The sequence below is a fragment of the Salmo trutta genome, chromosome 29, assembly GCF_901001165.1.
Source record: "Salmo trutta chromosome 29, fSalTru1.1, whole genome shotgun sequence".
NCBI lineage: Eukaryota > Metazoa > Chordata > Actinopteri > Salmoniformes > Salmonidae > Salmo > Salmo trutta.
The window spans coordinates 37,179,268-37,203,870 of NC_042985.1; the positions used below are offsets into that span (position 1 = coordinate 37,179,268).

The 24,603-nt window shown below is 42.6% G+C and overlaps 1 protein-coding gene across 3 annotated transcripts; it reads left to right on the plus strand.

Annotated features, from left to right (window-relative positions):
* The first annotated feature begins 1,355 nt into the window (after positions 1-1,355).
* On the plus strand, positions 1,356-24,603 carry LOC115167548 (gamma-butyrobetaine dioxygenase). Of its 3 annotated transcripts, none has more exons than XM_029722081.1 (8): positions 1,356-1,454; positions 2,829-3,288; positions 4,954-5,068; positions 14,940-15,138; positions 18,512-18,617; positions 18,850-19,046; positions 20,715-20,881; positions 21,159-24,603. In XM_029722081.1, the coding sequence occupies exons 2-8, from the start codon at positions 2,860-2,862 to the stop codon at positions 21,317-21,319; spliced, it is 1,374 nt and encodes a 457-aa protein (XP_029577941.1). In that variant the 5' UTR covers positions 1,356-1,454; positions 2,829-2,859; the 3' UTR covers positions 21,320-24,603. The 3 variants fall into 3 exon arrangements, with proteins under 3 accessions (XP_029577941.1, XP_029577940.1, XP_029577942.1); XM_029722080.1 differs by having other exon boundaries at positions 2,832-3,288; XM_029722082.1 differs by having other exon boundaries at positions 2,835-3,288.

The following is a 24,603-nucleotide window of genomic DNA, read 5'->3' on the forward strand; positions in this document are numbered from 1 at the left end:
AGCGTCTGTCCTCACAGAATCACATTGTCTCCTCTGAAAGTTGATGTTGAGATGTGTCTGTTACTTGAACTCTGTGAAGCATTTATTTGGGCAGCAATTTCTGAGGCTAGTAACTCAAATGAACTTATCCTCTGCAGCAGAGGTAGCTCTGGGTCTTCCATTCCTGTGGCGTTCCTCATGAGAGCCAGTTTCATCATAGCACTTGAAGTAACTTTCAAAGTTCTTGAAATGTTCCGTATTGACTGACCTTCATGTCTTAAAGTAATGATGGACTGTCGTTTCTCTTTGCTTATTTGAGCTGTTTTTGCCATAATATGGACTTGGTCTTTTCCCATATAGGGCTATCTTCAGTATACCCCCTACCTTGTCACAACACAATTGATTGGCTCAAACACATTAAGGAAAGAAATACCACAAATTAACTTTTAAAAGGCACACCTGTTAATTGAAATGCATACCAGGTGACTACCTCATGAATCTGGTTGAGAGAATGCCAAGAGTGTGCAAAGCTGTTATCAAGGCAAAGGGTGGCTATTTGAAGAACCTCAAATATAAAATATATTTGGATTTGTTTAACACCTTTTTGGTTACTACATGATTACAAATGTGTTATTTCATAGTTTGGATGTATTCTCTATTATTCTACAATGTAGAAAATAGTAAAACATTAAGAAAAACCCTTGAATGAGTAGGTGTTCTAAAGCTTTTGACCGACTAACCTGTACCCCAGCACATTGACTCGGTACCAGTAACCCCGTATATAGCCTAGTTATTGTTATTTTTTACTTTAGTTCATTTTGTAAATGTTCTTAACTATATATTCTTAACTGCATTGTTGGTTAAGGACTTGTAAGTAAGAATTTCACGGTAATGTCTACACCTGTTGTACTCGGCGCATTTGACAAATTTGATTTGACCTTATTAGGATATAATTTGAACACTGTCACTCTACACTAACAGGGTTCTGAGTGATGTGAATATAATTTTAAGCAGTTTTTGTACCCAGTTCTAGCAAACAGGCTAGTTTAATTCAACCGGTTACTGACAAACTACACTGGACAAGTCTAAACTGTCTCACTGACACAGCTGAGGAGCTGAGAGAGAAGAGATTGCTCTGCCATATTATGTAATATGGAAACCGAGTGGGAGAATATACATGTTCTTTAATGATTAATTAAGCTATTCTAATTGTGATCGACTTCCTAAGTTCCCAACCTTGATATTGGGACACTATAAAACTGGTCTGTGGCTATCAATAAATGTGCATTGGCCTTGATGTCATCTCAGCAAAGTCCACTGACTCACCATCTCTGATGCCCCCACTACGACAGTGGTTATGTCATTCACCCACGTGCTAACCTAACCTTTCCCCTAGTTTGACAGTCCGCAATGCGTTGTTGATAGACGCTTCCTTCACAAAACACATTCAGAAGTTAAGCCTACCAAAATAACAGGTAAATACATTTTTCATAATTTTTTAGATACTACATATATGAATGTTGCGGGTAAATATAGCATGTGTTGTCACTGGAATGTCTTGTTGCGTAGTGAAAGCTAGGTAAAGAATTTGTTACCTCGCTGTCTCCACATAAATGAATGGGATATTTGCTAACGATAGCTAATGCTAGCTAGCTCGCTACAAACACTGGCTTTTTGTAAATCCTTCAATTAATGTCAGCAAGCCAGCGTCTAATGGCAACTATTTTGTCATTGGAGGCTAAATTAAATGGTAATACTAGTAGTAGAAAGAGATCTAGTCTGAGAAGATAGCTACAGTAAAGCTAGCCTAGCAGTTCAGACTCGCATAAGTACAAATAGTTAAAAATATATAGTTTGTAAGGCTTCAAAATAACATTTGGCTATCTATATTAGCAACTTTTGTAAATCTGTAGCGCGAGCTGCTTTCGGGACGCGTGCTCATTGTTTTGACCTTTCACCTAGATTCCAAAGCGAAAACATGCACGAATAAAATATTTGGATAATACTGTTCTATTGTATCGCGAGATATTGTTGTTTCCACTAGATAGTCAATTTTGACCTGGCTGTGCTATCGTACAAAAATAGTCTTTTTTTTGTTTTTATCTTAATTTAAGATTAGGGTTAGCAGTGTGTTTAAAGTTAGGATTATGTGTAAAATAACATTTAAGAAGATAAATTGTAGAAATAGGTGGCGTTTTTGACTTTGTGGCTGTGGTAACTAGTGACGACCCAATGTTTTCGCGCTTGCAATAACAAGTGAAAGCAATTTTGGATACAAAAAGTTGCAAGGTCCTATTCTCATCAGTGTGGTAGCAAGGTGCATTTAGTATTATAACACATTTTGCCTATATAACTAGCTTATTTTAAATCAAAACTATTTAAATGAAAGTGCATTTTTAAAACATCTCAGTTCCATTTATGGTGAAATATGCTTAGATAATACAAAACATTAAAGCAATAATTCTAAATAAATTCAAAATAAAAGTAAAAAAACAAGTAATACAGGTCTACATGTGTCCTGACCTGTAACCTTATTAACCTTTGGAATATTTATGTTGACTTGGAACCCAGAGTGTACTGTCCTGGTGCGTGTCGTGGCATAAAACGTTTTTAGTCTTTGGAACATCAGATAAACCTAATGATGTCGCTTAGTTTCCATGGCTGTGACTGTTAAGCACACTGGCACTTGCTTTGCAGTATTTCTTCTCATGTTTTATTAGGACATTTATAAGAAGGTGACGTAAGGTATAATAAACCAATGCAGCAATAATCACCCATTGAAACTTTAAACCCTTCCATAAACTCCTTCTTATTCCCCTGCTTCTTCCGACACCCCTTCTGTTCTGGAGAAGCAGCTCATCTGGAGGTCCCGGTTCGAGGATGTGGACGACCACTATAGCACGATGCACCCTGCCGAGCATGCGCAAGCGAATCTCCGTCTTGGCCTGCCATGCCTTGAGGGCTGAGGGTAGGCCTAGATGGGCAGTTGCCACAGCTGCCACCTCTCCTTCTCTTCACCTGACCTGGAGGCAGCTCCGTGGGTATGGGACCCAGGCACCCGCCCCGCTCCCCTCCACTGCTCTGGGGGACAGCCCTGGGGTGAGGCAGGTCCGTGCCCTGGAGCAGGAAAGGCAACTGGAGGTGGAGTGGGAGGACAGCGGGCAGAGCCTGTACCCGTACACATGGCTGAGGGACAACTGTCAATGCCCGCTGTGTACCCTGCAGTCAGCCCAGGCCCGCAGCCTGCTGCTCTCCCAACTGGACATCCACACTGGGGTCGACCGGGTCCAAGTCACTGACAACAACAAGGTAACAGATCTTGGATCAACTCATCTTTCCCCAATTCTAAATGTAACCATAAGGAGGAAAATGTAAAACTTACCTTATATCAGTGTCAATCTAATGGCACTCATCTTACTCCACTTAAGTTAATTTTGTACAGAACAAAAATATAAACACAACATGCAACAATTTAAGATTTACAGTTCATATAAGGAAATCAGTCAATTGAAATACATGTATTAGGCCCTAATCTATGGATTTTACATGACTGGGAATACAGATATGTATCTGTTGGTTACAGATACCCAAAAAACTAAAGTAGGGGTGTGGATCAGAAAACCAGTCAGTATCTGGTTTGACCACCATTTGCCTCATGCAGTGCTACACACCTCCTTAACATAGAGTTGATTTAGGCTGTTGTTTGTGGCCTGTGGAATGTTGTCCCACTCCTCTTCAATGTCTGTGCTGAAAACCGCTGTCATAATACGTTGATTCAGAGCATCCCAAACATGCTCAATGGGTGACATGTCTGTTGAGTATGCAGGCCATGGAAGTCCTGGGACATTTTCAGCTTCCACGAATTGTGTACAGATCCTTGCGACATGGGGCGGTGCATTATCATGCTGAAACGAGGTGATGGCGACAGATGAATGGCACAACAATAGGTCTCAGGGTCTTTTCACGGTATCTCTGTGCATTCAAATTGCCATCGATAAAATGCAATTGGGTTCATTGTCCGTAGCTTATGCCTGCCCATACCATAACCCCACCGCCACCATGGGGAACTTGGTTCACAACATTGACATCAGCAAACCGCTCGCCCACATGGCGCCATACACCTTGTCTGCGTTTGAGAGGCCGGTTAGACATACTGCCAAATTCTCTAAAATGACGTTGGAGGTGGCTTATGATAGAGAAATTAACATTCAATTCTCTGGCAACAGCTCTGGTGGACATTCCTGCAGTCAGCATGCCAATTGCACGTTCCCTCAACTTGATCCATCTGTGACATTGTGTTGTGTGACAAATCTGCACATTTTACAGTGGCCTTTTATGGTCCCCAGCACAAGGTACACCTGTGTAATGATGATGTTGTTTAATCAGCGTGGAACATTTTGGAGCACTTTTTATTTCAGTTCATGAAAAGTGGGACCAAAACTTTACCTGTTGCGTTTATATTTTTGTTCAGTGTAGATGACAATATTGTTGCTAGTGTAAAGGATATCACGCTGCTTACCAGTTGGCGCAACACGAGAAGCTAGCTATTCACTGGCACAAGTGGGGACACTTTAGGCTGAGGAGTAAGTTTCACACATCCACATGTGCTACATTCACTCCTCAAACTTACTTAACACTGACCCCAGTGTTGAGCTGAGCACAACTGTAGATCAGAGTCACTAGGCACCACTGTAAAGGACATCACACTGCTTGCTTAGCGAGTACCACTTCCTCGGCCCATACCTGGTGCGAACTCAGGACCTCTGCCTTGCTAGCACACGTGACCGCCTTCTTGAAGCGTCTTACCAGTCGGCGCCACACAAAATGCTAGCTATTCGCTGGCGCAAATGGGGACACTTCAGGCTGAGGAGCAAGTTTCACACATCCCCATGTGCTACACTAGTGTGAGCTGCCTTTAAGGAAGGTTTTGGGTTCTTATGCAAACCCTTAACCAACCTCTGTGTTTGTCCTCAGGTGTCCATAGTGTGGCCGGACCAGCACACCAGCGAGTTTGACACAGAATGGCTGAGGAAACGTTGCTTCTCTCCTGCTGCCAGACAAGCCCTACAAGAGGAGCTCTTCCTCAACGGTAAGACTATTAAGCCTAGGACTGCTATATGGCAATTTCGCCACTGTTGCTGAAAAAAGATATTCTGGAATAAATCAGGATAAATCTTTTGTTTATTTAATTATTGATTGTGATCCAATCCCAAACTGGTAGTGCCTATATAGTTTCATAGCTGTTAGTTTGGGTTGAGCATGTGTCTCTGTCTATTGAAATTCACTGCTACAGTACAGTACATGCATACTTTTTTCAAGTTTTCATAACAATCGGAAATCGGTATTTTTGGATGCCGATTTGGCCAATTAAAAAAATTAAAAAAAAATGTACACTTTTATTTAACTAGGCAAGTCAGTTAAGAACACATTCTTATTTTCAATGACGGCCTAGGAACGGTGGGTTAACTGCCTTGTTCAGGGGCAGAACGACAGATTTTTACCTTGTCAGCTCGGGGATTCAATCTTGCAACCTTACGGTTAACTAGTCCAACGCTCTAACCACCTGCTTTACATTGCACTCCACGAGGAGCCTGCCTGTTACACGAATGCAGTAAGAAGCCAAGGTAAGTTGCTAGCTAGCATTAAACATATCTTATAAAAAACAATCAATCAATCATAATCACTAGTTAACTACACATGGTTGATGATATTACTAGTTTATCTAGCCTGTCCTGCGTTGCATATAATCACTTAGGTACACGTTGCTCCAACGTGTACCTAACCATAAACATCAATGCCTTTCTTAAAATCAATACACAAGTATATATTTTTAAACCTTCATATTTAGTTAATATTGCCTGCTAACATTAATTTCTTTTAACTAGGGAAAATGTGTCACTTCTCTTGCAACAGAGTCAGGGTATATGAAGCAGTTTGGGCCGCCTGGCTCATTGCGAACTGTGAAGACTATTTCTTCCTAACAAAGACAGCCGACTTCGCCAAACAAGGGATGATTTAACAAAAGCGCATTTGTGAAAAAAGCACAATCGTTGCACGACTGTACCTAACCATAAATATCAATGCCTTTCTTAAAATCAATGCACAGAAGTATATATTTTTAAACCTGCATATTTAGCTAAAAGAAATCCAGGTTAGCAGGCAATATTAACCAGGTGAAATTGTGTCACTTCTCTTGCGTTCATTGCACGCAGAGTCAGGGTATATGCAACAGTTTGGGACGCCTGGCTCGTTGCGAACTAATTTGCCAGAATTTTATGTAATTATGACATAACATTGAAGGTTGTGCAATGTAACAGGAATATTTAGATTTAGGGATGCCACCCGTTAGATAAAATATGGAACGGTTCCGTATTTCACTGAAAGGAAAAACGTTTTGTTTTCGAGATGATAGTTTCCGGATTCAACCATATTAATGACCTAAGGCTCGTACTTCTGTGTGTTTATTATATTATAATTAAGTCTATGATTTGATAGAGCAGTCTGACTGAGCGATGGTAGGCACCAGCATGCTCGTAAGCATTCATTCAAACAGCACTTTCATGCATTTTGCCAGCAGCTCTTAGCAATGCTCCAAGCATTGCGCTGTTTATGACTTCAAGCCTATCAACTCCCAAGATTAGGCTGGTGTAACCAATGTGAAATGGCTAGGTAGTTAGCGGGTGTGCGCTAATAGGGTTTCAAATGTCACTCGCTCTGAGACTTGGAGTAGTTGTTCCCCTTGCTCCGCATGGGTAATGCTGCTTCGAGGGTGGCTGTTGTCGATGTGTTCCTGGTTCGAGCCCAGGTAGGAGCGAGGAGAGGGACGGAAGCTATACTGTTACACTGGCAATACTAAAGTGCCTATAAGAACATCCAATAGTCAAAGGTATATGAAATACAAATGGTATAGAGAGAAATAGTCCTATAATTCCTATAATAACTGCAACCTAAAACTTCTTACCTGGGAATATTGAAGACTCATGTTAAAAGGAACCACCAGCTTTCATATGTTCTCATGTTCTGAGCAAGGAACATAAACGTTAGCTTTCTTACATGGCACATATTGCACTTTTACTTTCTTCTCCAACACTTTGTTTTTGCATTATTTAAACCAAATTCATTATTTATTTGAGGCTAAATTGATTTTATTAAGTTAAAATAAGTGTTCATTCAGTATTGTTGTAATTGTCATTATTACAAATAAATAAAAGAAATCGGCCGATTAATCGGTATCGGATATTTTTTTGGTTGGGCCCTCCAATAATCGCTATCGGCGTTGCAAAATCATAATCGGTCAACCTCTAATGCATACACACACACATTGCCAATTCAGTCATGCTGACAGTGTCCGTTCCAGTCTAGTCAAGCAGTAGCTGACTCCTGTGGTACTCTGAAGACCCATGAGATAAAGGATTTTCGTTCTTGAAAATATCCCTGAAGAGTTTCTCTGAAAAAGAAAATAAGGGTCTGTGCCCTCATACAGTACTTAAAGCAAGAATCCTGCAAATTCCAATGTTACTTTTTGATTGGCATGTTCTTTGTGCAATACAAACTGGATTTTCAGTTGTTTAAAAAACATATGCTACAGGCCACAAGTAATTTAGAAAACCATTATTGATATTAATAAGTGTTTTTACTGTGTATCAGTATATGCTTGTTACAAGTTATCTAAATTGTCAGCTGGTAAGCTAAGGGTTGAGCACAGACTGTTAATCTTGAATATGTGTAACATCCAAGATAACATTTCTGTAATATCTGTTGCATATCCAATACGTTTCATGCCCCCCCATTGACCTTATTAACATTGTTGATAATCTGTTCTCTCTAAAACTGAGCAGGATGAATCTAATCACATGCCATTAAAAAACCCTAAATACACTTCAATGCACCCTGTGTGTACAAAACATTAAACACCTTGCTATTATTGAGTTGCACCCACCTTTGCCTGCAGAACAGGCTCAATTCGTTGGGGCATGGACTCTACAAGATGTCGAAAGCATTCCACGGGGATGCTGACCCATGTTGACTCCAATGGTTCCCACAGTTGTGTCAAGTTGGCTGGATGTCCTTTGGGTGGTGGGCCATTCTTGATACACACGGGAAACTGTTGAGCGTGAAAAACCCAGCAGCATTGCAGTTCTTGACACACTCAAACTGGTGTGCCTGGCACCTACTACCATACACTGTTCAAAGGCACTTAAATATTTTGTGTTGTCCATTCACCCTTTGAGTGGCACACATACACAATCCATGTCTTAATTGTCTCAAGGCTTAAAAATCCTTCTTTAAATTGTCTCCTCCCCTTCATCTACACTGATTGAAGTGGATGTAACAAGTGACATCAATAAGGGATCATAGCATTCACCTGGTCAGTCTATGTAAAAAAAAAAGAAAAGGAAAAAAAGAGCAGTGTACAAGGCAGTAAGTAGTACAAGTGAAATGAAAGCTGTAGCTGCATTTCAAATGAGGAGAGTCTATGGTATGTCCACAAGTGGTCCTGAAGGACCCACAGGTTTGAGTGGCTCCTGCTTTGTCTCCACTCGAGTGATTTAAAGGCAGTGTGTCGATAGCAACCCCCCCCCCCCCCCCCCCTTCTCCCCTCTAGTACAAGTGTAAGAGGCCCCCTTCCCCCCACACACACACACACACTTACACGCACACTTTGCCAGTGCAGGGTTTCTGTTCTTCAACTGTTGCTAGCTCGGCACCAGGAGAGCTCCTACCAGACAGAGTTTAGCTCATGTTCTGTCTGGCTCTGTGCACTTTCTTTTTCTCTCGCACACACACACACACACACACACACACACACACACACACACACACACACACACACACACACACACACACACACACACACACACACACACCAGCCCCCCTGTCTCTGGGTTTAATTATATCCTCCTGAGGTCTGACCTGAAATTCCGCCGAAAAACCCTGGAAAAGTTTACATTTTTAGATGGATGGATGGGGAAATAATGTTCATATCTGGAAGTTTTGTTACTCAAGTTTTGTTCACATCCCTACCTAGCTTCCTATAGCTCTCTCTCTCTTTCCAATCACATAATATGGGCCTAGTTTTGAACATCTGTCTGTTTTCCTAGAAGACGGGTAAGATTGTGAAAGTGTAGCACACGCTGGAGACGCCGTGGTGAATATGATAATATGAGCTGTGGAGGTGTTTCTCAGACTGAATCACAACTCACTTGTTTTTTTGTCCTTTAGCGTTTGTAGGAGTTTCCCCCTAACCGTTTACTTAAATAAAACGTATTTATATTGAATTTATTTAGACAGTATAGAAATGAGAGTGGGAGAATGGACCCCCGCTGTTGGGGGCACATGTAGTCCAGAGGCGGCTGTGTTGACCATTAGACCAACCTCCGGGTCCACGTGCCCCAATCATTTCCAAGGATATGGTGTTCCCCAGACACTGCTGCTTCTGTCAAAGTGTGCAGCCTGTCAATCTCTATCCCAGAGGATGTCGCTTTCACACGTAGACCAGACTACATCGCTGAGGTATGCAGCGGCTGTGTGTGAAATAGCTTAATAACCTGAGACCTTCGGCAAGGGGTAAAGTCTGTGTGCAGTCCTGTTCAACTCCCCTATTCTGCCTCTGCCATATGGAATACTGATTATAGGGAGGCTTAGTGGAAGTGGATGCTTAGAGACACCATTTTTAAGCCAAACTCAACTCTCTCTGCAACTGAGGGGACCTTGTTCTGACCAGTCTTGGATTCAAATAGTAGGCTATTTGGCATTTTTGAGCCTGCCTGGAGTGCCAGGCGAGTGGGGTTTGCACTTTTGAGACTATTCCATTGGTTATATTATGCATTGCAAGCTCAGTCGAGCACAGCATTAGTATTTTAATTATTTCAAGCAATATTTTAAACTCAGGTCTGGTTCTGACCTCACTCAATCATCTAGGCTAGAGCTTGAAGCCATAGTGTGTATAGTATACAAACAAACACTCAAAGACTTGTTTTGTGCACAGGGAGATTGGAATCTACAAGCAGTGTTTGTCATCATTATATTTGTTAGTGTTTACACTTCCTGTTTATCTTACCGAGGGCCTTAGCAACCGCAAGTTGTTTTGCATTCTTATTCCAAAGGTATTCTAGGAATGGTACCATAGTCATTTTCGGTTTCCCGAAACCCTTGTCTTGGAGATGTGGTTTCATCTTATGGATCTGTTTCTATCACCCCTCCATGGGAAATATTGGATAGCGCTCTTATATTGAAGTACAGTGGTAAGAAAAAGTATGTGAACCCTTTGGAATTACCTGGATTTCTGCATAAATTGGTCATAAGTCAAAACAATAGACATTCTGCTTAAACTAATAACACACAAACAATATGTTTTCATGTCTTTATTGAACACACCGTGTAAAAATTGTGAACCCTTGGATTTAATAATTGGAGTGGCCTAGCCAGTCTCCAGACCTTAATCCCATAGAAAATCTGTGGAGGGAGCTGAAGGTTCGAGTTGCCAAACGTTAGCCTCAAAACCTTAATGACTTGGAGAAGATCTGCAGAGGGACAAAATCACTGTACACTGAGTGTGTGCATACACACACTCCCACTGTACAGCTGCAGTGGGACAAAATCCCTCCTGAGATGTGTGCAAACCTGGTGGCCAACTACAAGAAACGTCTGACCTCTGTGATTGCCAACAAGGGTTTTGCCACCAAGTACTAAGTCATGCTTTGCAGAGGGGTCAAATACTTATTTCCCTCATTAAAATGCAAATCATAAGATTTTTGACATGCGTTTTTCTGGATTTTTGTTGTTGTTATTCTGTCTCTCACTATTCAAATAAACCTACTATTAAAATTATAAACTGATAATTTCTTTGTAAGTGGGCAAACGTACAAAATCAACAGGGGATCAAATACTTTTCCCCCCCCACTGTATGCATGCACCACTTTTCAGTTTAGAATTTTTTTATACAAGTTATTTTTTTCATTTCACTTCACCTATTTGGACTATTTTGTGTATGTCCATTACATGAAATCCAAATAAAAATCCATTTAAATTACAGGTTGTAATGCAACAAAATAGGAAAAACACCAAGGGGGATGAATACTTTTGCAAGGCACTGTATAATATAATGTATAATACTCATCAGCTCAACTAGCAAACTGTCTGAATGTGATGACTTGGCTTCAGTAAGTCCTAATGGGACTTGATTGGTTCCTCCTCATCCAAACAGCAGCTGATATGTCTTTCCTTTGACTTAATGGGAGTCTGTCTTCCTTGACTCATGAATGTAGAATCCATCTGGAACTATGTGCTCTTGTGGCGATGCGTGAGAAGACATCAGTTTAAAAAAACAAGGCTCTAGAAAACATAGCTGTAGTGGTGCATCAATGGAAAAACACGGATCTTTCCCCAAACCTCACCATTTCCATACACACACACACTGATTGTCTATCAAGAAGATGAATCTCCTCGCTGAGCACATGCGCGCTCGCACACACACACACACACACACACACACACACACACAGTTGGATGTGTAACCAGGCCAGCACAGTACAGCTCAGTTCAGCTTTACTGCTCAGGAGAGTGAAAATTATATTAAAGATCTGAAAGGACTGAATAGGTGTAAGCAACATGGGGAAATTCCATCCAGCCCATCCGAGGGCTAGGTCAAGCTATAACCAGAGGGGCAAGCTATTATTGCTGACTCCTATCCAAGTCTTCCAGATCTATAAAAAGTACCATGGGACAGAGGTAGGGATTAGGGGTAGGTTTGGAATTGGTCATCGGCGTCCTTGAGCGTTTCAGTAAGAACACTGTATACACTGTGTTTATTAAAGCTGAGAAGGCAGAGGTGGCTCTGTGGTGCAGGTTTCTCCATTTAAACAGAGAAAGGTTAGTTTGTTGTATTGGACGGAGGGTGGGAAGCCTTCTCCAGAGAAGGACTAGCTGTGCCACGTCAGTTTAAGACACTCTTTGTAAATAGGACTATAACAGCTACAATGTGATACACCGCAGGTGACGTGTGTGTGTTTGTGACTTCACTTCTCACATGATTGGATGCAGGATTGTAGTAGTTTTGCGGAAACCTCCGTATTCTACTAGATGTTAACATTCCTCTGGCCGATTTACCACACAATTCCATTCATCTAAAATTTCAGTACAGCTGCAAGCTTGTCCTGATAAGTGTAGTGGGCACACTCACTGGCATCAGCCCCCTTTGCAATGAAAGCACTGATGAATGCCACCATGTTTGTGAAGGCCTTTACAACAAATACAGTACGGCGTCTAATTCCTCCAGTCGAAACAGAGGGGCGTCAGAAGGACTGAACTCCACAATTGACCCTCTGAGGAAGTTGATCTAGTGGATTAGAATTGTGATAGACCCTGCTTACACACAAAGCAGCTTTTTGGAGAACTTCCAGCTCCAGAGGAGAGCAGACAGAGAGAGGGCGGGGGATGGAGGATAGAGGGCGGGGGATGGAGGAGAGAGGGCGGCGGGGGATGGAGGAGAGAGGGTGGCGGGGGATGGAGGAGAGAGGGCGGCGGGGGATGGAGGAGAGAGGGCGGCGGGGGATGGAGGAGAGAGAGAGAGAGAGAGAGAGAATAAGAGAGCGAGAGAGAGACTGCCGTCAGCAACAGGAGCCGCAGCTTCAGGTTTCCTCGTCTGGAAAAGCCACAGCAGCAGACCAAGACCAACGTAAGGGAGCAAAGGCATTATGCACACACGAGTACACTCAAATAAACGTGTGTGCATACACACACTCCCATCAAACAGACAGATAACACGTACATACACAAGCATAATAGTGTCACATAAAAACTCCTGGGTTCTAATACACATACATACTATGACAGACACAGGAACTAGCTCTCTCAAAACACACAATCTCAGGCTGTGTGTATCTCAGTTAACCCCGGCTGGAAACTATGCAAGAGTCAGGGAGACTAATCGCTAATTGGCTTGGTGGACCAACGCTACACGTTCCAGGAAATCAGAGCAGCGATTTTGCGCTTGGTGAGAATTTGTGTCAAGCATTACACGGCAATAACCGAGCAAAACGTTCTGGGCCCTGCACCATCTGAACCCTCCCAGCCCGAGCCCACTGCCCAGCCAGCCGCTCTCTTACCCCATCCATCACCCACTAAAGGGCCTACCTGAGTTTAGCTCTTTCTGCTCTGATTCTCTCTATGCTCCTTTCCACTCTCCAATTTCTCTCGCTCTCTTCTCTCTCCATTTGTCTCTCTCTTCCTCTCCTTTCCTCTCTCCTTACTCTCTCTTTATTTTTCCTTGTCTCTTAAGGGTTGAAATCGATTTGTTCAAAACATAACGGTACTTGGTTCAAAACATAAGTGAAGGTAGTGAGTACTGGTCTTGAGTCAATTAGGAGATAACCAGTGATGTTAGCCAAGTTTACCAGACAAGAAAATGTCCACTTACAGGGGGGGAGGGAAGTTCAGCCAAAACTCCTAATTAGATATGACATGCTTTTACCTCCGCTGTTATGGCTTACTCCGTCATGTGTGATATCCTAAACCTCAGGGCTGTCCCTGAATCACCGTTCTGCCTCTAGCCAAGAACTTTATGTCCCCCTTTGTGCATACTAGCTGGTCAAATGGTATCTATGGGCTAGTCTGATAGCATGGGAGTACTTGTAACATTAGAATATTGGAAGGAACTAGCCTATATTCTAGAAGTTCCTCATACTTCAACCTTCTCTTCGTCAGTGACCCTCAACATCAGCCGGCCTTTAATAAAGAGTTCTTTACTTTTTGAACTATGCTACAGTTTTTTTTTTGGAGATGACAGCGTGAAGGGCGATGTAAAAACCTGCTGTGGGTTAAGTCATCAGTATCAGTGAAGGGTATCATTGTATCTCGATGACTCATTGTTTCAGCTGAAAAGGGTCAGGATCATTCCCCAGGGGAGGCAATCAAGCTGCAGCTTCTTCCTGCATAAGCCTCTACACACACAGAGACTCCATGTGTTACCATAGCTGTATTCACGGAGCAAAATCCATTGACTACGCCACACAAATATTTACGTCAACTGAGTTGATGCAAAGCCAAGCTTTCTAACATCTGACTTGGATTTTTACTCTACTAAATCCTGATGAATTGCCACTGAAGAGGTTTGTTGTACCCCCTTGGTTTGTTTTTGAATAATTAATTAACACTAGCTTTGTACCCCCCCCCACACACACACACACACACACACACACACACACTAAATGTGCTCGGCAGCTGTGTCTGCAATGCAGGAGCCACTGGAGAGAGCCTCTATGGAAAAAGGGCTGAAGCCAGCTGGGTGCGAAGCGAAGCAGTGGGAGGCTTTTTCCACTGCTGTCAGTCGAGAAATGCAGACTCTTCTCACCCCTCTCTCCCCCTTCCCCTTCTTCCTCACAGAGTATTCCAACCATAGCGAGCTGGCCTCCCTCCCTCCCTCCTATCCCGTGGAGGAAACGTTTCATGGACACAGACACATTATGTACAGACAGTACAGACTGTGTCCAGGAGCATTAGACATATTGCCGTTAGAGTCCATTGTCCATTGACAGGCTGTGGTTTCTGTCCATCTGGTTGTGACAACCTGAGCTGTCCTACACCAAGGCAAACAAGCATTCTGTTCTGTCCCCGACCTGCACCCCAGGCAGTTCAGTCACTGCACAGAGCAGAAACTGTCAGTTGTCAACATTGGTAGAAAATGGCCGAAATGTTGTATTGCAAAATTCTGACGTTGAAAAAATCCGGAGATTCATCTAGTTTTTCAGAAATCCTGCTTGAAGGATTTTCAGTTGAAGGATTCCCTCCCTACTCATTCCCTCCTGATTCTGGGGAACTTCCAACTGGAATTTCTGAAAAACCTGGGAACATTGACAAACAGTGATACGATACAGGACGGTATAATACAGACTATACGATACAGACTATACAGGATGATACAATACTTTAATGAAGTGCATCTATCTCCTTGGCTCTCTCAGAGCGTATGTACTGGGACTCAGAGCTACGGATCCCCACGGCCAACTTCGAGGAGGTCCTCCACGATGACAAGGCCGCCCTGGCCTGGCTGCTGGCTCTACGCCGCGTGGGCATCGTCTACCTGAAGGGGGCGCCGGTGGAGCAGGGTCAGGTGGCCCGCCTCAGCCAGAGGATCGGATACCTAAGACTGACGTTCTATGGGTGAGAAACCATGGCCTCTGACTGTATTAGCTTCATACAATCTTAAGCCAAACCACGGTCATACAATTTCTAAAAGTTCTGCATTTTCCACACAGCTTTATATTTCCACCGCAGCAGATTCACTAGGGTGCGTTTGAACTTTCCCATCATGTCCGATTTTCCTAAATATCCTAATTATAGAAACCCATTGCTACTCTCAACTATCCGCTCCTTTTGTATACTGAGGATAACATGGACAGCCTGGTTAAACCAGACTGAACACAACGCTCACTATTGTTGCCTTCAGTCTGGATTAACCAGAAGTTTTATGGACATGCAACCTAATTGAGTTTTGGTAGGTGGGCCTCAGTCCAAAATTCATCCAGGGGATGTTAAGCCCGAGGTATTACCCAATACATTCAATCAAATCAAATGAAAAAATTCACATGCGCCGAATACAACCTTACCGTGAAATGCTTCTTTACAAGCCCTTAACCAACAATACAGTTCAAGAAATAAAGTTAAGAAAATATTTACTAAATAAACTAAAGTAAAAAAAAAAAATCGAATCAAATGAAAAAATAATTACATAACAATAACGAGGCTATATACAGGGGGTACCGGTACCAAGTCAATGTGCGGGGGTACAGGTTAATCGAGGTAGTTTGTAAAGTGACTATGCATTTATAATAAACAGCGAGTAGCAGCAGTGTAAAAACAAAGGGGGGCAGTCAATGTAAATAGTCTGGGTAGCCATTTGATTAATTGTTCAGCAGTTTGGGGGTAGAAACTGTTAAGGAGCATTTTGGTCCTAGACTTGGCGCTCCGGTACCACTTGCCATGCGGAGGCAGAGGGAACAGTCTATGACTTGGGTGACTGGAGTCTTTGGCAATTCTTTGGACCTTCCTCTGACACCGCCTAGTATATAGGTCCTGGATGTCAGGAAGCTTGGCCCCAGTGATGTACTGGGCCATACGCACTACCCTCTGTAGCGCCTTACTGTCAGATGCCAAGCAGTTGCCATACCAGGCGCTGATGCAACTGGTCACGATGCTCTCAATGGTGCAGCTGTAGAACTTTTTGAGGATTTGGGGACCCATGCCAAATCTTTTCAGTCTCCTGAGGGAGAAAAGGTGTTGTCATGCCCTATTCACAACTGACTTGGTGTGTTTGGACCATCATAGTTTGTTACCACCTGGGGGCGGCCTTTGTCTTGGTCACATTGAGGGAGAAGTTGTTGCCCTGGCACCACACTGCCAGGTCTCTGACCTCCCTATAGGCTATCTCATCGTTGTCGGTGATCAGGCCTACCACTGTTGTGTCGTCAGCAAACTTAATGATGGTTTTGGAGTTGTGCTTGGCCACGCAGTCATGGGTGAACAGGGAGTACAGGAGGGGACTAAGCACGCACTGCTGAGGGGCCCCAGTGTTGAGGATCAGTGTTGCAGATGTGTTGTTGCCTAACCTTACCACCTGGGGGCGGCCCGTCAGGAAGTCCAGGATCCAGTTGCAGAGGGAGGTGTTTAGTCCCAGCTTTGTGGGCACTATGGTGTTGAACGCTGAGCTGTAGTCAATCCTCACATAGGTGCTCCTTTTGTCCAGGTGGGAAAGAGCAGTGTGGAGTGCAATTTGAGATTGCGCCATCTGTGGATCTGTTGGGGCGGTATGCAAATTGGAGTGGGTCTAGGGTTTCCGGCATGATGGTGTTGATGTGAGCCATGAGGGTGTTGATGTGAGTCATGACCAGCCTTTCAAAGCACTTCATGGCTACTGCCGTGAGTATTACAGGGCGGTAATAATTTAGGCAGATAACCTTCACTTTCTTGGGCACAGGGACTATGGTGGTCTGTTTGAAACATGTAGGTATAACAGACTCAGTCAGGGAGAGTTTGAAAATGTCAGTAAAGACACTTGCCAGTTGGTCCGCGCATGCTTTGAGTACACGTCCTGGTAATCCGTCTGGCCCCGCAGCTTTGTGAATGTTGACTTGTTTAAAGGTCTTGCTCACATCGGCTACAGAGTGCGTGATCACACAGTCGTCCGGAACAGCTGGTGCTCTCATCCATGCTGCTTCAGTGTTGCTTGCCTTGAAGCGAGCATAAAAGGCATTTAGCTCGACTGGTAGGCTCACGTCACTGGGCAGCTCGTGGCTGGGTTTCCCTTTGTAGTCTGTAATATTTTTCAAGCCGGTGTAGTAAGAGCGGTTACTGAGGTGGTATACTCCTCAATACCATTGGATGAAGCCTGGAACATATTCCAGTCTGTGCTAGCAAAACAGTCCTGTAGCTTAGCATCCACATCATCTGACCACTTACGTATTGATCTAGTCACTGGTATTTCCTGCTTTAGTTTTTGCTTATACGCAGGAATCAGGAGAATAGAATTATGGTCAGATTTGTCAAATGGATGGCTAAGGAGAGCTTTGTATGTGTCTCTGTGTGTGGAGTAAAGGTGGTCTAGAGTTTTTTTTCCCATCTGGTTGCACATGTGACATGCTGGTAGAACGGATTTAAGGTTGCCTGCATTAAAGTCCCCAACCACTAGGAGCGTCGCTTCTGGATGAGCATTTTCCTGTTTGCTTATGGCCATATACAGCTCATGAGTGTGGTCTTAGTGCCGGCATCGGTTTGTGGTGGTAAATAGATGGCTACGAATAATATAGACGGTGTGGTCCTACCTCAGGCGAGCAATACCGCTAAGACTTCTTTAATATTAGACCTTGTGCACCAGCAGTTATTGACAAATAGACACACACCCCGCCCCTCGTCTTACCAGTTGTAGCTGCTCTGTCCTGCCCATACACAGAGAAGCCAGCCAGCTCTATATTATCTGTGTCATCGTTCAGCCACTTCTCGGTGAAACATAAGAGATTACAGTTTTTAATGTCCCGTTGTTAGGATAGTCTTACTCGTAGATCGTCCAGTTTGTTTTCCAATGATTGCACAGGCCAATAAAGCTGAGGTTGGAACAACAAGCATCCCACAGCCAGCAGTTTAGTCCAGGTCAGAGGAAGCTAAAAGCTGCGAACCAAAGCAAGAGACATGTCATTAAAGAAGCTGCAGTTTTTGTTTATTGTAAAGGGAAAAAAATCAATCAACAACCCAAGAGACACAAAAAAAAAACTGGGCACATCATTTGCATATATTTGAGCACAGTGACTCCATGCCAAGAGCCAAGACACCTAGTATAACTGGCATACTATTTTAACAGCATCCATTTAACAAATGCTAGAAATCTAGGACAATTAGTAACTTTTTCCATGTCCTGTTGCTCTTGAACCTTTTTAATGTTTCCAAAGACAATGCCTTGGTCCTTAGTTCTCAACACCTTTTGTGATTAGATAATTAGTTAATAATCATTAATAATAGACCTTTCTCAACTTTTCTCCATCAGGCACACATGGCAGGTGCAGAACAAATCCCAGGCTAACAACGTGGCCTACACCGCTGGCAAACTCGGTCTCCACACTGACTATCCAGCACTGCACTACCCACCTGGAGTGAGTAGACAGGATCCACCGTCATCTTCATGAAATCTACATTAATCCTCTACTTTCCCACTATCAGTCAGACAGCTGAGTCACATCTGGATAAAACACTCGTGCGCATGCACACACATATATTTAAGCTGTCTACTGCACACAGTCCCCACCCCCCATATTGTAAGATGTATGTATCCTGTATGGGATGGCTGTTAGCAACAGTACTAATATCCTGTATGGCTGTTTGCAGGTGCAGTTCCTGCATTGCCTGAGCCAGGCTGGCGAGGGTGGGGAGAGTGAAGTGGTGGACGGCTTCCACATGGCAGATCAACTGAGAAGAGAAGACCCCGAGGCTTTCAGGACCCTCACCTCCCTGCGGGTGGACTTTACCGACACAGGGTCCGACTACTGTGACTTCATGGTGCAGTCCAAGAACCACATCATAGAGTGAGTGAGCGCCACACCATTAAAATACATAAGACATGGATGCATTGGCCTGTTTTTTGCACACATAAGAGCCATCACTCAGCTTACATATTAATGTGACTTGACAGGTCAGTCTAGAACTGCTCCAGGTAGCACATGGATCAAAATACACACATATACGGACACTCACTCACTTACATTCTCAAGATTATCTTAAAGCTACATGGATGTGATTTAGGAGCTTGATAGATATGTGTCGCCATCTGCTGCTCAGAATGTAAACCGCAGTATCAATGTATAATACACAACCTGCAACCAATGTTCACTTTAAGGAGCTGTGCGCAGGATAAATATCAGCCCGCACAGAGAAGCACGAGATTGAACTTCACACAACTTTCTAGAGTTTTCCCCTTTAGTTAACACTATCAACATTTCACTTTGTGGGAATTGCTCGAACAACCAATATTAGCCACTTTCAATGTAACATACAGAAACAAAACGAACTATGCAAGACTTAATATGCTAAACTAACTGTGCAAGAGATTTTGTTGTAGGAAGAGCACATTGGAGTAGGATTCAATTGCAAAGACAGGCCCGACTCAGGCCCATACTCTAGACAGACCAGTGCACCATAAACAATCAGAGCTGCAGTAGGCCTATATGCAAAAACATTGCCATATGGATCTGTGCCATTTACTTTGAACTGTGTTTACAACGTGAGCAGTCGTAAGTAGATGCGCTTGTTTTTAGATCAAAGCGAGAGCTCATGTAGCCACTTGTGCACATTTGTTCATATTCTTTGCTAGTTAGTGAGTTATTATCCCAGTTATAGCAACTTTGTCAGCAATGGGGGAGTGGTTGCTTCATACAAGAGCACAAAATGTCCTCATTTCTAGCCATCTTTGAAAAGCAAGTCAGATAAAGAGCTTGTTTATGTTTTAAAGGGGCAGTGTTATATTGTGAGGTGGTCTTGAATGAGCTAAGTAGCCAATAGGTAGAGGGTAGCATACTTTTTCTGGTTATCTGTAAAGTGGAATGGGAATAATAATACATTTTATTTTTGGTTTCTTGCATCAAACCACACCACATTTTCAGTCACCTCCTTGTCTGAAGAACAAGTCGATAAGCAGGTTAATGTCAAGCCCTGCATGTTTTTTTCCAAAAGTCTCATGGAATGTAGACCTACTTGTACACCACACCTTTGCTGCTACTGTAGGCTGAATGATAGACCAGCTATTTACATGTTAGTGTTATGGGATGCATTTTTCTCCATGGTTTTTGATGGTAGGCCACTCTAGTAGGCCTACATTAATGTCAAACACCCACAGTAACCTACTTGGCCACTGTTAAAACTGTAACTTAAAGCGTTAAAGCGGGTACAGCCTCAGTGTTCACAGTAAACATTCCCCGGAAGTTGCACAGAATTTTGCTCAGTGCCCAATTTTTTTTTTGAGGGAACATTGCCTTCAACTGATGGGTGAAAAGAGGATTTTAAGTGAGCAAGCAAGGTCACTGTGGGAATTTCTATTCACTGACACTGATCATTCTTATATGATTGTATCATATATGAGCATCTGACACTTGTCAACTTATTATGCAACAAGACCTAGATGTCCATCATGCAGTCGTTTTCATCTTTTCTAAAGGGTGACACACACTAACATTGGCACCCCTTCTCTCTCTGAGCAGTGTTGACAGTGATGGGCGGGTGGTCCGGATCAACTACAACAATGCCACCAGGGACTCTGTGCTGGACCTCCCCCTGCACCAGGTCCAGGCCTTCTACAGCTCCCTCAAGGCCTACGTTCAGCTGATGACGCGACCAGAAAACATGCTCACCTACAAGATGGAGCCTGGTTAGTGTGTATGTGCATGAGTGTGCCCCTTCAAGATTAACAGTTCAAGTGAAGCTTCCCTGGATAAAAGTTGGCAATAGGAATTGTATTGTAAGATATTGCATTAATTGTAGTTACAAATGTTGTAGACTTACCGTCTATGACTATTGGTTATCTTTTATGTGACATTCTGAAGAGGCACTTGAGAGGTAGCCTATTCGTTTTAACTTTCATCTTGAAATGTCTGTATATCATGGGTCAGTACTGAGTGGGCATATCCCTCCACCTCCTCCTGCAGGCGATATGGTCACCTTTGACAACTGGCGCCTCCTCCATGGGCGGAAGAGCTATCTGAGCCACCCAGACCGGGTGAGACACCTGGAGGGAGCCTACCTGGACTGGGACGAAGTCATGTCTCGCCTGCGGATACTCTGCAAGTCTGTCCACGGAGAGAGCTAGACCCACCAAGCCCCCAGAGCGAAGCCTCCTCCAACTATTTAGAACAGCAGCGATCTACAGAAGGGCTCTCCAACCCTGTTCCTGGAGAGTTACTGTACTGTCCTGTAGGTTTTCACTCCAACCCTAATCTAGTGCACCGGATTCTAATAATTAGCTGGGGTTGGAGTGAAAACCTACAGGGGGGTATCTCTCCAGGAACAGGGTTGGAGAGCCCTGATCTACAGGATTTCTAAGCGGGGAAAAGAGGCAGATGGCTAATTGTCTAGTAGGCTACGGTTACCCCTGTGTGGGTCAAGATGGCTGCCAGTCTTTTGAACAGAGTGACAAGTGGGCAAAGTGCAAGAAGATGGGGGGTAAAAAAGAGGGAAAAGGGTTTAGCACTTCCCTAAATGACAAACACTCCCCTTCATAAGTGCTAACAGAGGCATAGAAACTGTATATGAGTAGCATACCTATGAAAAATCTGTCATTTACTGTATGAAGCAGGTAGACTATAATGCCTTTGTTCCTAGGGTTGTGAAAGCGAAAATATTTTCACTATCTTTCACTTTGCTCTATTTATTTTTCTATCGGCCTGTGTTCTGCTGGTCAAAATTTGGTAGCACTTTACTACATCTACTTCTCAGTGTCTTAAGGGTGTCACATCAACAAGAGGTGATGAAGTTTGTGACATTTTCTACCTCTGTCACAATATAATATTGTGTCTAGTTCAGTTTCAGCCATCTAACCTTAAGAAAAAAGTGTATAGCACTAGTATCAGTCCCCCAAATCAATACTTTTTTAATAACTCTATACGTAAAATGTATGCACACGCAAGTTTGGATAAAAGCATCTGCTAAGGGATTAATCAAAATTTACAGAATGGTTACCTGGAGGAAATTGGGGGAGGATCATGCTTTTTCAATTTCAGTCAAGGGGAGGGTTCAGTATTTTTTGTGTAATCTAGGAGAGGATCATGTAAATTGATGAAATGTCAATATTTATCAATGTTTTAGAATTAGTTGCTTATTAGGCAATATATCGATATGCTCCTCATCTCTGATTCTCCGCTGGGTGCGGAATATCAAGTGGCATATAGACTATTAAGTGTGGTCTCAATCAATTGATCCATAACCTATAGGCTACGAAGTGCATGCTCGGAGAAGCACAGAGCAAAGTTATATTTTAAGATAGCTGCTGATGGTGTAAATACAACTAAGCTGCATGACACACTGCAATGGATATTCCAAACCGGAGCCCCTGCCTGCTCTGCTCTTGCTGCCTAACCAATGGCTGTGCTGTGTAGACCTACAGTGGCAGTTCAGGAGGAGAGTCAAAGGCTTCTACAAATGTTTTTATTTATTAGGCCTAGTTAAAAAAACCTTGCTCATGGACTAACCAATGTTCTGTTCAGTTTGAGAAGGAGAGCACGATGATGAGGACCCGAGGTCAACTGATAGCTTGCTAATATACCGGTAATTGATTTAATTAAAAACAATGTTTCTTGACCATTTATGTATTTATCAGAGTTATTGACCTCACAAGAATCCAGATTGGAGTAACTTACATTGTGTTGCTGTAACTTGACAGCTGGATGGACAGCTCATGTTGCTGAAAGTAGGCATAATTAATTTCAGCAGTCTTCATTTGAATGAGACTTTCCTAACAACAAGAGGGCTTTGTGTTGGAACCTATTTCTTCCTGTTTAAGAAATAAGAGGTGGGCCTACCTGTTTGACAGATGAAATTAGGCTATAGAATGCTATAGCCATAGATGTGTCGCTCAATTCCTCTAGCCACTCTTTAAATAGCCTACCTCCATGTCACTGAAGGGCTGTTAAGTTAAAACCAAGACTCGAATTGAGGGGGTACGAACGGGGATGCCATTGACCAACGTTTTATTAAAGAAAATGGCAAAAAGCACAGACCTACCTCTTGTTCGCTTAAGATATGTAAGAAAATAAAACTGATTTGATTATATAAAGTGATCTAACGCAGCGCCTTGACCTGCGATGCTTTATGCTAGAAACAAGCATAAAGCAAGGTATAAAATACCCGGGAAAGACGTTACTTAATGCATATGGGAATATCGTTTCATTTCTTTGACATTCAGAGGCTGAGATTAAACCTTCTATAGCCGAGAAGACATAAAATAACTTTGCTTGGGAAGAAATCTAATTCTGTCACTATAAATTTATTAAGCTATTCGCTTTCTGTAGGCTAAGATATGTTTAAACCTAGACATCTTGTAGGGAAACACTAGGAAGTACCATGTTTAGATTCCTAATGGACGTCTCAGATTGAATTATTTGCAAACAAGACACTGATTTGGCATTGGATAAATATAAAATGTACTCCCTGTCAATGTTTATAATGTAATTTCGGTCATTTGTGTGGTATTCAAAAATATTGATATGTGAAATGACGTAGAATTTAATGAAATTTTTACAAAAGGCTTTTTTAAACCTGCAAATACGAAGACCGATTAATGCAATGCTTTTACTATAAAGGAGATATTTCCACCCCTAGGTTACTCTTGTCTGTGGTGGTCTGAAAACCTACAAGCTTCTGGCCCGCAGCCCAGTGCGATATCAAAATTCCGGCGTTGCCATGTAATGCAGTTTCTAAAACTGCATATCTAAGGTTCAGGGACAATATATTTTGCTGAAGGGAGGGCCCTCCATTTTCATTTCAAAGATGCTTGATTTTCTCCATGTAACCCTTATTATAAATAACATTCACTCCCTAAATGGCATATATTATTTACATTGTTTTGTCAATGAATAGATCTGCCATTTGTCTTCAATGGAGGACAACTTGTCCTCTACAGTACATGTGCATGTTGAAAGCCACAAATATTGTGCAACTTGGCATTGTTCCAGTAGCAACAAATATTTGTTATTGTTCAGTCAGAATCATAGGGGTCAATTGTCTATTCTATATGTAGTTCATGCTAACAGCGCTCATTGTAATAATTTGTGGTGAAGTGTTCATTTAAAAAAAAGGGTATTGCATTAAATCTTTACAAATGTTACTCTAGATTTCATTCTTGATATGTTTTCCAAATATATGTATGCACACTGGATGTGTTCATCCAAACTGCGACATAATGACTTGAAACAAAAAATGTTTTACCTCGTCTTCAAACTGTTTTGAGACACTCCTCATCCAGTTACTCATATTTACACCAGTGTTTTTATTGTCAATAATGAAATGCCTTAAATAACTGCCTCATGGAATTTGTAACTATGTTCCTTTATACAAGCATTTCCCTCTCTAAAAAATAAAAGCCACTTAAACATGAAA